Here is a 15,649-nt window from a genome sequence, read left to right as displayed (position 1 = left end):
TTAAAGATATACACATCATCTGGCATGTAATAGGCCCTCAGTAATTGATAGTGGACAAATGTAGGGCCAGATATGGACTCTGCTACTGATAGGGTATGTGACTTTGGTCAGGTCACTCCATCCCCATATGTACAGTCTGCTCCTCCAGAGAGCTTGCAAAGTTGCTACCTAAACTTAAGACCCTAAGCGTTTGGTGGTTGTTGTTATTTTTAATCTCAATTGTACACTTATTGTTTATTTAACAAAGCAGCCAGGATCCCAGACTTCTAGGTAGTTACTGTAACTAAATGGGAAACCACTGGTGCCATGCCTGTCTGTTTGGAAATAGTTTGTTATGCAGTTGTCTTCTGTAGTGTAGTGACACAAATGGCCCAAAAACATTTCATTGGTACTTGCACTTTGCTATCTTAAGAAGCTCCTCTCTTCCATGTATTTATTTGTCATTAGTCAAATCCTAGCTCTCCTGAATGATTTATACAGAAGAATTTTTTCGGCTTTAATTTTATAATTTCTGCCCCTTAACACGTAATCCATCACCTGCAAAATTGTATCAACTGTCTCTATAGGTGCATTAAATAATTCTCTAGTGCTAAATCTTCCTGAATTCATAAATGAATTAGTTCTCTTTTGTCCTTAAATAATGTCTTTTGCATAGTCCAGAATATTTTTCTATTGCTCATGGTCTGAAGAAACCTAATGAGGTCTGTTTGTTGCCCACATAAATTTTTCATGTGAAGAACTTTAAGTTTAGATATGTAACTAATGACTTATGTGGTTAGTTTAATGTGTTTTCTTTAATTTTATCTTCTGTTTTGGTTGGTGGCATATGAATACGAGAGAGCAGGTGTGAATGAGTGTGCCCTTGTGTATATGTCCTAAAATATTTAGCAACCGAAATGCAGTTCTTTTAGATACCATTAAAATTCATACTATGGGCTTAGGAGACAAGTCGTGTTTTTTCCTTTAAAGTTACATCAAAGAATGAAGATACTTTTTAATAAAAGTTAAACTGAATTGAAAACCCAATAATAACAGGCTGTAAAGGTCACATAACCTTATATACTGGGCAGTAATTTTATTCAAGTTGCAGCTGATAACTACAAAATAGGATGTTATAGTCGTAGGGAATGAACAATTCATACAGGAATGATTTACATTGGATAAAAGTTCATATATCCAAATATATATTCTGATATCAAATAAAGCTTGATATGCTGAAATTATTAAAAGGGCTCTAAAGTGCAGCAGGAATACAGGGGGATATAGTTGGGACGAAGATACTGAAACATTTCCTTTGCCACTACAGAACGTTTTAATGGTCAACTTCAATATCCATTTGGGCTACTTTATTACTTTTTGAAGTATGAACCTTCCTCCTTTGAAAGAATCTTGTCTTCATTATTTGAGAGCCTTAATTGCCCTCTCCTTTTTTCTAGGCAGTCTCCTTTTGCTTTCCCCAAACTCATTGCCTGATTAATTCTCTTTTAACTTTCCCTAACTCTTTCAATTTTTTCTTTGCCTTCCCTAAAACGTAATAATATTTTTACTAAAGAGGATAACCTCTATCATCTTTAAAATGTATATCCATAATATTTCAAAAAGTATCCTAGTAGATTAGAAATATATAATGTTTACTTCTAAAATATCAATTTCTTAACAGCAAAGTAAGTATATTATTGAGCAGTACAATTTAGACTACATAGGCAAAGCAAAATTGTAATTGGTTTATGTGCCCTTTTTAATGACATATAACTTATTGTAGTGAAATAAAGCACTCAGTCTTAGAGTGTGTGCTTTTACGTGTTTGTGCATGCATGTGTGTAGTGAGGAAGAGTAATTGTTATTTGGGGATTATTTTGGGTTGTTTGGTTTTATGATCCAAAAACCAAAACTGTTTTCTGAGCTTGAGGGGAAAGAAACAATGTTCACAAATATAGAGCTCCTGTATTCATTTTCCTCCCAACAGTCATTCTTTTTGTTGTTGTTGGTTAGCTATCTTATATAGAGTAGTGTGTGTGTGTTCATCCCAAGCTCATGATTTATCCTTCCCCCCCACCCCATGTTTCCCCTTTGGTAACCATAAGTTTGTTTTCAATATCTGCAAGTCTGTTTCTGTTTTGTTAATAAGTTTGTTTGTATCATTGTTTAGATTCCATGTATGAGTGACATACTACAATATTTGTCTGTCCAACTTACTTCACCTAGTATGATCATCTCTAGGTCCATCCATGTTGCTGCAAATGGCACTGTTTCATTCTTTTTTATGGCTGAGTAGTATTCCATTGTATATGTGTACCACATCTTCTTTATCCATTCCTCTGTCGATGGATATTTAGATTGCTTCCACGTCTTGGTGGACTCTTGGGGGACCATCAAGGAGGGGACAAGGAGCCAAGTTTGAGTTACGTTTTGGAAGAGAAACAGTGACCACAGTGATAAATGAGCTTCTGGCAGGTGAATGTGGAGGATAACTTACTGTTTAGTGTCCTAAGAAAAGGGTAGGTGGAGGTACCCTGTTAGAGATGGAAAAGGCTACTAAGGGAAAGAATATTTTGATGAAGAGTGGGTGGAAATCAAGAGTTAAGCTCCAGAGATGCTACACTGGAGATGCCTGGAGACATACCATTGAAGAGTTGAAGTAAGCAGGTTTGGAGTTCAGAAGAAGAGTTCTTATACCCATTTGGCCCATACTGAAGATATTTGTGTGAAACAGGTGTCTCACCAGGTTGTAGTTTCTTTCTATGTAAGGATTGTTTTCTTTTTAAATTTTGGATCTTCCACGGTGTTTTATACAAGGTGGAGAATGATTGAGGGGAAGGATAAAAGGAAATTGGCATATATCATGTCCTATTGTGTATAAGAAATGAGCTGTCTTTGGCTTAATCCTCATGAAAGGCTATTGACTTTTTACAGATGGTCAAAGTAAAATGCAAATAAATGACTTGCCAAAGATCACAAAGTAATTGGAAAACCAAGTGTCTTTGTCTTCAGGGACCAAAGATATCACCTTAAACCCCAGTGCTTGCTAGTGAGCCTTTGGAAAACCTCATTCATTACAAAAAGTTACAAGGAGCTGTGTCAAACCTACTAGATGTTAGGATCCTAGTACATATCAGTAAATAGGTAAAATTCCTTTCCTTTTGGAACTTATAGTCCAGTGTGTGAGGCTGATAATAAATCAACATAAAGCTGGATAATATTTACCTATGATAGAGCCATAAAGAAAACAAACAGGCGATATAATAGGGAGGAATGAAGGAGCTAAACTTCTTTAGATTGGGTGGTTCAGACAGACCAAGTTAAGGAAAACACAGTTTAGCAGACACTCGAGGATACGAGTAGAAAAGAATATTCTAGTTGGAGAGGAAGAGCCCTGTGGTGGAGAGGAAAGAGCAGGGGCAGCGAGTAGGACAGCAGTTTGGCTGTGATCCACAGACAGGCAGGCGCCAGCCATGCGGAGCCTGGGAGGCCGTCATGTGGATCTGGATTTTACTCTAAAAGCACTGATGGGCCACTGAATTCTTTCAAGTGAGAGAACAACATGGTGTGATTTACATTTTTAAAAGTTAACTCTGGTTTCTGAGAGGAGGACGTGAAGGAACAAGGGTGGACTCAAGGAAGCCAGTCAGGCAGCCCTCGAATTAGCTCAGGTGAGAGATACTGGAGGCTTCCAGAGGAATCTGGAAAGGAGACAGAGGGAAAAAGCATGGTGTTGATGGGTGGTTGTAGGAGATGCAGGAAAACCAGGACAACCCTTGCGTTTTTGGTTCAAACATCTTGAGTAACTGGTGGCACCTTCTAGGAAGATGGAGGAGAAGTGCTTTGGTGGCGGGAAATCAAGAGTTTTGCCCCCCAAAACGTTTGTTGAACTAGAGAACCACAATACTGGTCACATCAGATAATTGTTCTTCTATGATTAAATACACGTGTTCTTGCGTGACCATTCAGTTATGAATTGTCTGGGGCAGCTTCCAGGTCATCCTAGCAGACTCGGTGGCCCTTGAAGCTGAAAATATTTATTTTTTGGCACTTTATAGGAAGCTTACCAACTTTGCAGTAGAGCATGGCCAGAACCTAAGTTTAGAGTATGGTTTTCCTTTTTCTAAACCAGTGACCCTTTTCCATAATCTTTATAAAGACTTTGACTTCTTGTAAAGCCACGTTGGCATTATTAAGATACATCTTTCTGTTTCACAGTTAGTTTACTATTGTGGTTTATCTTTTTCTCTCTCCATTTATTTTTAGTGTCTTTCCCTGATTATTTCTCTTTACCCTCTAAAAGTGAATCTCTCCTAAACTACACTTCTCAGCCTCTTTTCTTTCATCTTCTTGATGTCGGCACAGCTCACCATGTCTCTTCTGCAGGTGTCTGCACGGAGGCCAGCCGACCAAAGAAGCTTCCACTATTTAATAAAGGTCCCAGACCCAACTCATCATTCTCTAGCAGATCATTTACTGTTACTGACATTAGATCTAGTTCTGTTTGTTCGTTCCCTGTCTCTCCCCAGGTACCATAATGGTCCCACGAGGGCAGGGACTTTAACTGTTTTGTTCATTGGTGTATTTCCAGTGCCCAGAGCTGTGCTTGGCATGTGATAGGTACTCAGTTGATATTTGTTGAATGAATGAATCTGTCCATTGTATTCTCTCTTTGGGGGGAACTTATCATGTCCACATTATCAACTATTACTTCTTTTTTTAAAAAATTATTTTATTCACATATAATTGATTTACAATGTTGTGTTAATTTCTGCTGTACCAACACATGACTCAGCATATGTATACAACTTTTTCCATATTCTTTTCCATTGTGGTTTATCCCAGGATACCGAATATAGTTCTCTGTGCTCTACAGTAGGACCTCGTTGTTTACATTACTTCTAATTAGAAGACAACCAGTTTACATCTCTAAGTTCTAAATTTGATCATGCTCCAGATCTCAGATCACTTAGCCTAAAGTGTCATTTCCAGCCCTTTGTTTGACTGCTTCTCTACCTAAACCTTCATGCTCTATTAAAAACATTACTCTTTTTCTAGGGCACAGTAAGTTCCCTCACCTCATACCCCAGACACTGCTATTCTGATACTTCTGGAACATCACAGCCCTTTTCCAGGCTCTGGGTCTGCACAGGCTCTTTCTTCTTCCCCTAACTTATACTCAGCTGTCAAACCACAGCCCACATTCTCCCTCTTCAGAGAGGCCTTTCTTGGCCGACTGACCACGTGCCATCTCATCAGTTATTTCTTTCATGCCACCTGTCACAACCTTGAATCATCTGAATTGTTTCTTCACTAACGTACTGTGTGCATTCCCCCACTAGACTGTGAGCTCGTTAAGGGCAAAGACTTTGTGTCTCTTGCTCAGTGGTAAGACCCTGTTTGCAACACTCTCAGGCCTCGCTCAGTAGAAGTTTGCTGGATGAATGAATTTCCAGACAGAACTCTTGAGTCTACAATGATCGTTCTTTTGTCAAGTCGTAGCACTTGGCATTGCTAGCACTCTTCTGGGGATGGATGATTACTGTCTCGGGAAGCCCTGGGATTGTTGACCTTGGTTGTTGTTTCCTGACTGTATGGGTGCTTGTCTTCTCGCAGGTTCCTGCCTCACTCCCCTGGTAAGGTTTGAATACCCATAGATATCAAAACAATACATCACACACACACACACACACACACACAATGCTGCATACACAAACTCTCTCATTTGTTTATACTTGGTTTATTATCATCTAAAGGTCCTTCCTCTAGGAAGGAAGGACAGGAATACTGTTCTTCATTTCACTGGTTGGGAGAAGAGGGAGAATTTACTTCCTAAAGCATTTTCTTTATTGATTTGGTTTTACCATTCAGGTATACATGCAAAATTTATTTGCATATCACATTTTGTTTTGTATTTATGTGAGGAATGAAATCATGAACTACTTGTGTAGAGAAGATGAAAATTTATAAGTGACATACCCTTTTTAAAACCTGAAAGAAAATTGGTATAATCAGGTTAAATTTCCCTCATTAAATTTTACATAGCGCAGAAAGAAAAAGGCCTTCAGAAAGAACATGCAATAGTTAACAGAAAAAGTGCAGAAAATAAGATATTTTAGAAAATATTTCTCTTTAAAGAAAGATTGTAATATTTAAAAATAGCTTCTCCGATATATGTCTGCAACAGGGATAGGCAAACCTTTTCTGTAAAGGTCCAGATAGTAAACATTTCAGGCTTTGTGGACCGTACAGTCTCTGCTGTAACTGTTAAATTCTGCTCTTGTTGCCTAAAAGTAGCCCTAGGCTTCATGTGAATGAATGGTGTGTCTGTGTTCCAATAAAGCTTTATTTGTAGACACTGAGATTTGAATTTTATTTAATTTTCACATGCCAAGAAATACAATTCTTCTTTTGATGTTTTTCAACCACTTAAAAATGTGAAAACCACTTTTAACTTGCAGACCATCCACAAACAGCTGGTAGGACAGATCTGGACCGTAGGTTGTAGCTTGCCAGTCCCTGGTTGAGAGAGTTCAGCTTGAACAAGCGTGGTGTGTCTGCCTGGGGATGTACCATGTAATCATGTAAACATGTATGTCAGCAGGATTACATGTTGGAGAATAGGAGTGACCTGAGAAGAAGCTGAGGAAATCCTCCATAGAGGATTGAAGTCTGGCCAAAAGGCCAGAAGCCTTTTGGAGGAAATCCTCCATAGAGGATTGAAGTCTGGCCAAAAGGCCAGAAGCAGAAATAAGAAACAGGCCTTGTGCTGCAGAGGCTCCCAGGCTTTGAAACCAGCTAATGGATAATAAACAGAATCTGAAACTGATAATTCCCAAATAATTCACAGGTTTTTCAATTTTGATGCCAGAAAGGAATACACAAAATGATTAATTATTTAAAGTTTCACTATGTATAATATGTCATTGGAAACTAGCAAGTTGAAAAAAATCTTTGACTTGCCACATGGTTACTTTCTTGACTGTCCATCAAGTTTGTCTACTTTTAAGTATCAGGGGAGCCTGCTTTTTCTCTTAAAGCAAATCTGTGAACTCCTAATGGGAAGAACGTTTCTCAACTAAATCTCTGTGTGCTGCTCTGGGATGTGGGGATGCTACACCCTGTAGGTGGGATGGTGGCGGCTGAACTGATGGATGCTCTCAGCTCTCAGCACCCTGGTCCTTGCAGACGCACTTCCCACCTCCTCTGTTTCCTAGGAAATGGTGGCTACAGGCTGCTCTCAGGGAGCCTGTTCTTTCCCCACAACCCTCAACACTCCAATCCCAGCCTTTGGGAAGGAGACAGAGTAAATGGGGGAAATGGAGTGGGGAGGAGAGAAACTAAAAATCTCTCTGTTTGAATGTCTGAGTGTTTCCTGGAAACGATGTTGGAGATCATGATGGACCAATTAACGTGTGTGTATATATAATATCTTCATTCCCTTTTGATAACCATTGTCCTTCAGTGGTGCCTAGTTTTGATTCTCTGTTGGGCAAGTAAGATAGTTTTATTTCCTCTAACTGAGTCACTATGTCGGTCTTTTATATTTAGTGCAAAAATATTACAGTAAAGCAAAGTAAATTTGCTGTTTATGTGTTAGGTATAATCAAACTGCATCACACAGTACAAAATCCTATACTTCTGAGTAGGCAACTGAGATTTGAATCACAATGCCACCACTTAACTGTCCTCTTCCTCATTTAAGAAAGGAAGGATACTGATAACACCAATACCTCCTGGGCTTGTTTTAAATATTAAATAAGGTACCATGTTTAAGGCATCTGGCCAAGTGCTGTGCTAAAAACAGGGCCTAGCGCAGAGGAACCACATGGTAAATATGTGCTGAATCAGTTAAGGAATCAGGTAATGACAGTGCCAAGGCCATGGCAAGCATGCAATAAAATCAGCTGTGCTTCCCTTCCCTCCCAAACGCCCTCAGTAGTTTACAAGCCACTCAGCATTGCCATAGGAAAATAATGGCTTCTTAAGCTGCTAAGTGCCAGGGGGGTCACACTACATAGCGGCTCTGCTCAGCCCCCATGTGCTTGATATGGGTTCAAGAGCAGGACTGAGTTCCTTATTTTTTTTTTCTTAATTATTTTATTGAGGTAGAGTTGATTTACAATGTTGTGTTAATTTCTGCTGTACAGCAAGGTGATTCCATTATACATAGACATACATTCTCTTTCATATTCTTTTCTATTATGGTTGAGTGGCTTTCTAACACACGGATGAAATGCATCATTTCCTCCCTCCCGAGTTTTACTTACAGGATTTTGAAACTGTGCAGGTGACCACCTAGAAATATCGAGTGATGTTTTCCACAAGCAATTCCATTTTGATAACTGGCCGGTTTTCTAATATTGATGAGTCAGGACCCCGTTTGTAAGTTGTGCCCTCTGAATCGACATGAAAAATGACGCGCACCTTAAATATATGGGAGACATCAATGGAAGGGAGCAATGAGAAGGACTGCTTTTAGGCTTAAAGAGCTTCTGCTTTATCCGCCCCCGACAATGAAGGGTCTATGATTATTAGGTGTCCTCCCTTGGGAGTTCCCTCCACTCATTATAGAATGTGAGTCACTGCATTAAGCACTTAGGTCAGTGCTTAAAAGTAGTGCTTTTGAAGTTCTCTGTGCAGTCTGTGGCCATGGCTGCAACGGAAGTATTGAATGTGTCATTCACGATGCAGCCAATAGATTTTTAACCTGACTGACCTTGTGTAGCCAAATAACCAGAGAAGGCCCCCCTTGCCTCTGGCAGAAGCTATCAGAAAACAAGGAAGGAAGGGAGGGAGGGGGGAGAGAGGGAGGGAAGGGATAAGTAAAAAGGAAGGCTTATTCACTCCCTAGTGGTGCATTAAAGTACTAAAGGATGATCTCTATTTATTTAAAATGCAATTCCTGCCTTTGATCATCTGAATATAGTCAAAATTAAGTTTTGACTATGTAATCCCATGCCTAAGGTCACTGAAGGACAAACAAAACAGAATGTTTGTTGTAAAAGTCAAAGACTTTATCATACTATGGACATACAATGAGGTAGTTCCCAAGTTCCCTTGGAAGTGATTATGAGAAAACCTAATGGCATAACCAACATTTCCATAGGACCACCCATGCTCCAGGTCCTAGTTAGGCACCCATCTCCCACATCTTGGCATACAGTCACTTATTTCATCCTCCAGCATCCTAGTGAGGTAGATAATATTATTATGCCCATGGTACAGAAGAGGAAATTGAGGCACAGAGAGGTTAGGCAATTTGCCCAGTGTCACACAACGTATAAAATGAACTTGGAATTTATCTTCTAAAATGAGACTTTTGAGAGTGATAGGGGATGTTAATCAAAATTGTACAAAATATCAGAGGTGAACTGGCACCGGACCTGAAAATCTAGGGTATCATAGTTAGCCTAAACTACCAAGGATTTGAATCCAGGGCCCAGATCCAGAGTCCACACTTACCCCACTCTGGTAAACTGCCACCTACCTCTGCTGGCACTCATTTGCCCATTTTGCTGTTTCCTACACCATTTACCATACACTTTCACTCTCTAGCATTTTCCTTCTAGATGCCTTATTTTTTCTCATTATGTCTTTTTTTTTTTTTTTTTTTTTCGGTATGCGGGCCTCTCACTGCTGTGGCCTCTCCCGCTGCGGAGCACAGTCTCCTGACGCACAGGCTCAGCGGCCGTGGCCCATGGGCCCAGCCACTCCGCGGCATGTGGGATCTTCCCGGACCGGGACACGAACCCGTGTCCCCTGCATCAGCAGGCAGACTCCCAACCACTGCACCACCAGGGAAGCCCATCATTATGTCCTTTTTTAATTGAAGTATAGTTCATTTCAATGTTGTGTTAGTTTCAGGTGTACAGCAAAGTGATTCGGTGATATTTATACTTATATATTCTTTTTCAGATTCTTTTCCCTTATAGGTTATTACAAAATATTGAGTGGAGTTCCCTGTGGTCCTTGTTGATTATCTATTTTTATATATATATAGCAGTGTGTATATGTTAATCCCAAAGTCTTAATTTATTTCTTATTTTCTTGTTCATGATGCAACTGATCAACTGCAGTGGGCCATTCATATTACAAGGATGAAAAGGACAAGAGTCCCCATCGTCCAGGACCTCAATTAATAGGGACAAAGGGCTAAAATCTCATGATTTTCCTCAGGAACAGGTTAGAAGCACCACCTGCTTTGATGAACCAAAGGAGAGCTCAGTGGTTACAAAAAACAAAAACAGAAGAACAGCTCATGTGCTTTTAGACCCATTTGCAAAAATTTGCTTATGCTTTCTGATGAGCAAAAATCTATACTGAACCTCAATCCTTTGAAAGCTTGGCCAATAACAAATATGATGCTGTCAGAGGATTTTATGCTGCATATCCAAATGCAAAATGACAGCATTAAAAATGCAAACTGAAAGTCAGCTGGGTTTGTTCCAAGGTTTATCCATGATGAGTCACCTATTTTATTGCATAAGAAATCAAATCTAGAGTTGTAATTAAAACACGATGCAGTGAATTTCGGGTAGTTCTTGAAGCATTCAAGATGTGCCTATTTGTTCAGGGACATTGTGTCCTTTGAGATTTTTTTTTTAACTACTTTAATCTTCTGTAAGAAAGACATTTTCTCAATTTTTGAGGAAAGATGCTCTATCATCTAAATACCCACGATTGGTTTAATGCAGCAATTGTTACAGAAGCAAAGTACGTAGATTGTGCCCTCATGCTTTGCATTGATGTCCTTTTGCAGCACTAGACACATATGTACTCTATACATACTTTAAGGCATTCTTTTATTTTTTTATTGAAGTATAGTTGATTTATAATGTTGTATCTTTTTCAGATTCTTTTCCTTATAGGTTATTACAATATATTGAGTTTAGTTCCCTGTGTTATATAGTAGGTCCTTGTTAGTTACTATTTTATAGGTAGTATTGTATATATGTTAATCCCAACTTCCTAGTTTATCCCTCCCCCACCCCTTCCTCTATGGTAACCATCAGTTTGTTTTCTATGTCTGTGAATCTATGTGAATCTATTTCTGTCTTGTAAATAAGTTCATTTGTATCACTTTTTAGATTCTGCATATAAAATATCATAAGCTATTTTTCTTTCTCTGTCTGACTTACTTCACTTAGTATGATAACCTCTAGGTCCATCCATGTTGCTGCAAATGACATTATTTCATTCCTTTTTATGGCTGAGTAATATTCCATTGTATATATGTACCACATCTTCTTTATCCATTCATATGTTGATGGACATTTAGGTTGCTTCCATGTCTTGGCTATTGTGAATAGTGCTGCTATGAGCATTGGGGTGCAGGTATATCTTTTTGAATTATGGTTTTCTCTGGATATATGTAAGGTATTCATTTTTAATCTTACCTCTTTTGAGCTCCCTAGTTCCCTAAAGACTAACTACATCTAAATTTTTACCTGAGGGTTTTGGGGAACTTCAGTGAAGAAGGGAAGGAATTGAGGATTGGATTGGTCCAAGTGTCTGGTACAGGGACTGAAAGAAGGAGAAAATAAAAGTCATCTTTAAATCATTTTTGCTGTGTGGAAATAGTTTTTCATGTTAATTAATCACTGCAGGGTCATGAAGAACCACAGTGTCACCTTAGGCATCTTCCTAAGTAGGTTTAAGGTAAAGATGTACAATTTTAAATACTAAATATTTTAAAGAGCGTGTATACTGATAAGTTGAAGGCTAGATTTGAAGCTTATCAGTCTGTGAAGTCATATCCCTTTTCATAATGTATTTATTGAAAATACCATCTTACTTTATGGACTACATATCTACTAAAATTAATGAATACATGTTTGTTTTTATATCCTTCTGATGCTCAATACTATGCAACTTAAAGGACTTCTTGCAGAAGTTAGTGATCCTAATTGATTTTTATATTCTTTTAGTCTAGACTCAAAAGTCGATCTAATCTCTATAGTCATCACTTAATACCCAATGTACCTCCAACTGAAGAATGAATGCATTTCATAATGTGAGATACATGCATGTATAATTATCTCATTTTTATATTTTTAAGAATAAGGTATTAGACCAGCATTTATTCAGGATAAAGTGATATATAATTGGTACAGAATAAGCTTCCTCCATATGTTATTTATTTCTTTTGTTTGTTTATTTATTTTTGTTTTCTATCCAATGTATATGGAAACAGCAGAATTATTAGACCTCAGGATCCAACAGTTTATCTCTTGTTTGTTTTCCTTTATAGTAGAAACCAGAAATCAGAAAAACTTTCATTTCTTTTTATCAGTTTTTAGAGCAGAGAGGTGAAATAAATTTCCTCTAAACACCAAGACAACCAAAGTTAGAGTCAAGGAATTTGGAAGTAGATGAACTTAGTTTTGCATATTGGATAAAGCTTGTAGGGCCCTTAAGGAAAAGCATGCTACTCATGTGCTGATCTGTCCATCTGTACACACTGGAGGCTTTGGACCCTTTAGGACACATGAACTGGGTTATTTCTGGACAACCAAGACTACATTGTTTGAATTATTAAAGAAACTAAAATAATTAGAGATGTCGTCCAAAAACAGCCTTTCACATCCATAATAATTTATGAGTTACCCAGCACCCTCTTTCCTTCAACATTTAATTACAAAATCCTTTTTTAATTTATTATGTCAAATTACAGGCCAAATGAAATTCTATCCTATGCTGAAAATGGATGTGTATAATTGCCTGAAAGAGCTTTAATAAAGTATAGTAATACATAACCAGTTTAATTTGCAACTAAGCCAGTGGTACAGTAATAGATTTATACAACTAATATTGTTAGATTCTTAATTTTCATTCTCTCTTGTTTTAATTACAAGTTTCTTTTGAATGAAATCCACTTATGAGGAGTCTAATGGTTTCTTACTTCACCTTTCTTATTGGGATAGCTTTTAGTTTCCTCATCATATTTCCATTTAAATCTTCCAGGGAACACCTGAAACTTTAATGTGGAACAAGTATGGACCTATGTAAAAGCTCTACAGATTACATTCCTTAATTGAAACTGTGTGCACTCAATAAGTGCTTGAGTGTTTACTATCATAGTTTTGTTATATGTAGTTATATATAGATGTATATGTGTGTATATATATAATATATATAAAATAAAAATATATTCAGGCATTACCAAACATATTATTCATTAATTTTCTCAATATATGTTAAAAGACTTACTGTGAGGAAAGACAGAATTCTCCATTCACATATATACATTTATTATTTTCAATTGTGGATGTGCATTTTAAGAATCGTTTGTCATTACTGTCCTATTTGTTAAACGCTTCTGCATATTATATTGGCTCTGTGGTTATGGTGTTTTTAGTGCTTCATTATTTGAATCCTGACAGTTCTGTCTCCCAGAGCAATGTGTTTGTTTTTCATGTCTTCACGGTACCCCATCTCATCCAGGAAATATTTGTTCCAAAGACAGTGTTCAGAGGTAGGTGCAGAAAACTTGCTCTGAGGACAAAGTTCAGATTTAAATGAAAATGTCAGTCTGTGATTCAGGTGTGTTAATCAAAATATTTAACAAAAATACCATAGGGGATTCTAACAATGGGAATGGAGGCCAACCATGAACAACCAGGATGGCCGCAGCTGTCAGTGCTCATGAGATTGTCCACCCAGCCGCTGACCGTCACTGTATGATCCCTGCTGAAAGCGACAGAAACCAAATTAATAAGGAAGTCAGCAGCCCTAATGAATATCCTCTAATTTTAAGGAACCAGCATGTTTTATAGCTCTGATAAATATAATTAGGACTAGAAATGTTATTTTTAATATACTGCAAGGTTTAATTTGATCAATTTTGATAACACTGAAAGATTTTAGTTGACATCATTGCTTCTTTTTTCACAGTGGCTAGCATTCAGAAGCTTCCTGCGGCCTCTGTTCTAACAGACATCAACTTCCCAATGAAAGGACGGAAGGGCATGGTTGACTGGGCAAGAAACTCAGAAGACAGGGTGGTCATTCCAAAGAGCATCTTTACCCCCGTATCATCAAAAGGTAAATATGTGAAATAATTTAAGCCTCGAACAAAAAATTTATAAGTTCAATTTAATAATACACTTGGCATAAATTCCCATGTATTAAGCAATTTAGGAAACAGTCTGCAATCATGACTCTAAACTCATTTTGTAACTATAGAAAACCTAATTTGGGCCTTAAATCTGAATTTACTTGAGGAAAGGCTCTATTAAAATGAAAAAAAAAAAATACAAGTGCAAATTATAGACCTGAGCTTGTCAGGGTCAAATTTCAGTGTTGACAGTCTCATCCCAGTGTAAAGCACTTGGCCTAAGATTTTAAGTTTAGGTATGGAAATGTGTTGCATTTTCCATTCCATGCAAAATAATTGTTTCTGCCTCACTTTAAAAAAAGAAGAGTTGTTATCTAAAATCAAATCTAACAAAAAATTAAGTGTTAAGAACATCTTCAGTAGCCTCTAAATTTTAATGGCCCTTTTCAAGAGTGACATTGTGGTCTTAATTCTTACGTTGGAAATTTTGACATTTTAACTGAGAGCTCCAAAAGAGAATTGGCTCTTCCCCATATCATTGGGAATTTTAACTCCTTAGCTGTAACTACAGCCACTTCTTGTCTCAGCCTGCAGGAAAGTTACTTCATGACACAAAACCACTGAAAATACATCTTCTGGAGCTACAATTAATGCATGCAGTGTGTGGGCTCACTTGCCCGGCACAGTTAAGAAGGCATTTCTTATACCTGGCTTTGCATTGACAGATACTGGAATCCCTTTGTAATTAGGAGATTAAAGTTTTATAAGACACAATATTTTTCTTGCTGTTTTGCTAATATTTTAAAATTTTATTCTTTCTAGAATTAGATGAATCATCGGTCTTTGTTCTTGGAGCAGTCCTGTACAAAAACTTAGATCTAATTTTGCCCACTCTGAGGTAAGCTACAAAATAATAAGCTGTTGTAATCTCTGTAAATTATTCCAAATATGTGATTATAGCTCATTCTATGAAAATAGTCAAACAAAGTTTGGTAATACAAAGGGCTTTTTTCTTAAATGAAATAGAAAATACCAATTTAATGAACAGCTTATTAGCATATTGTGCATTGAAAAACAACTAGGAAAGACAATTTTGGTTCCTGATTATAGCCATGTAATTCTTTTGTAACTAATCATGACTTGCTTTAAGACCAAGGGAAAAAAAAGTAAGAAAAAGAAAACCGCAAGGCTCTATAATAGAATGGATCATTTTAAAATGAATCTGTCTTCTCCCTTTATTTGTACTTACTTGTACTATTCATCAGCATTACATGAAATTAAAGGAGTGTCATGATGGCTGGGAATACTTGGTTTTGTTCATCTGCACAAGATCTCATTTTGCCTCTAGATAAATATTCAATTACAGTTACATTAAGAAAAATGTTCAATTAGAGGACTAATTTTGGAAGAAATCCATTGATTTCTTTCCTCCCAGACATTAAAAAGAAACAATTACAGATAGTAATTCTACCAACATTAATTTATTTCCTCTGCCGTCTTAACTATTTTACCAGACTGTACAGAAAACATGATATGCATCTCTCTGGATGGTGCTGTTCTCACTCTTGGTGACCTGTTTCCTCCACCCCACCTCACTGTGGAGGACTGAGG

At 37.5% G+C, this 15,649-nt stretch overlaps 1 protein-coding gene across 1 annotated transcript in view; it reads left to right on the top strand.

Annotated features, from left to right (window-relative positions):
- ADGRB3 (adhesion G protein-coupled receptor B3) overlaps window positions 1–15,649 on the top strand; it is a 778,422-nt gene that overhangs the window by 409,397 nt on the left and 353,376 nt on the right. The window contains exons 12-13 of the mRNA XM_024752147.1: window positions 13,876–14,025; window positions 14,861–14,936. Coding sequence (XP_024607915.1) covers window positions 13,876–14,025; window positions 14,861–14,936 — 226 coding nt within the window. The remainder of the gene's footprint in view (window positions 1–13,875; window positions 14,026–14,860; window positions 14,937–15,649) is intronic.

The sequence above is a fragment of the Neophocaena asiaeorientalis genome, unplaced genomic scaffold, assembly GCF_003031525.2.
Source record: "Neophocaena asiaeorientalis asiaeorientalis breed wild unplaced genomic scaffold, Neophocaena_asiaeorientalis_V1.1 scaffold544, whole genome shotgun sequence".
NCBI lineage: Eukaryota > Metazoa > Chordata > Mammalia > Artiodactyla > Phocoenidae > Neophocaena > Neophocaena asiaeorientalis.
Note: the sequence above shows the minus strand (reverse complement) of the source record. Positions and strands in the feature narration are given on the sequence as shown.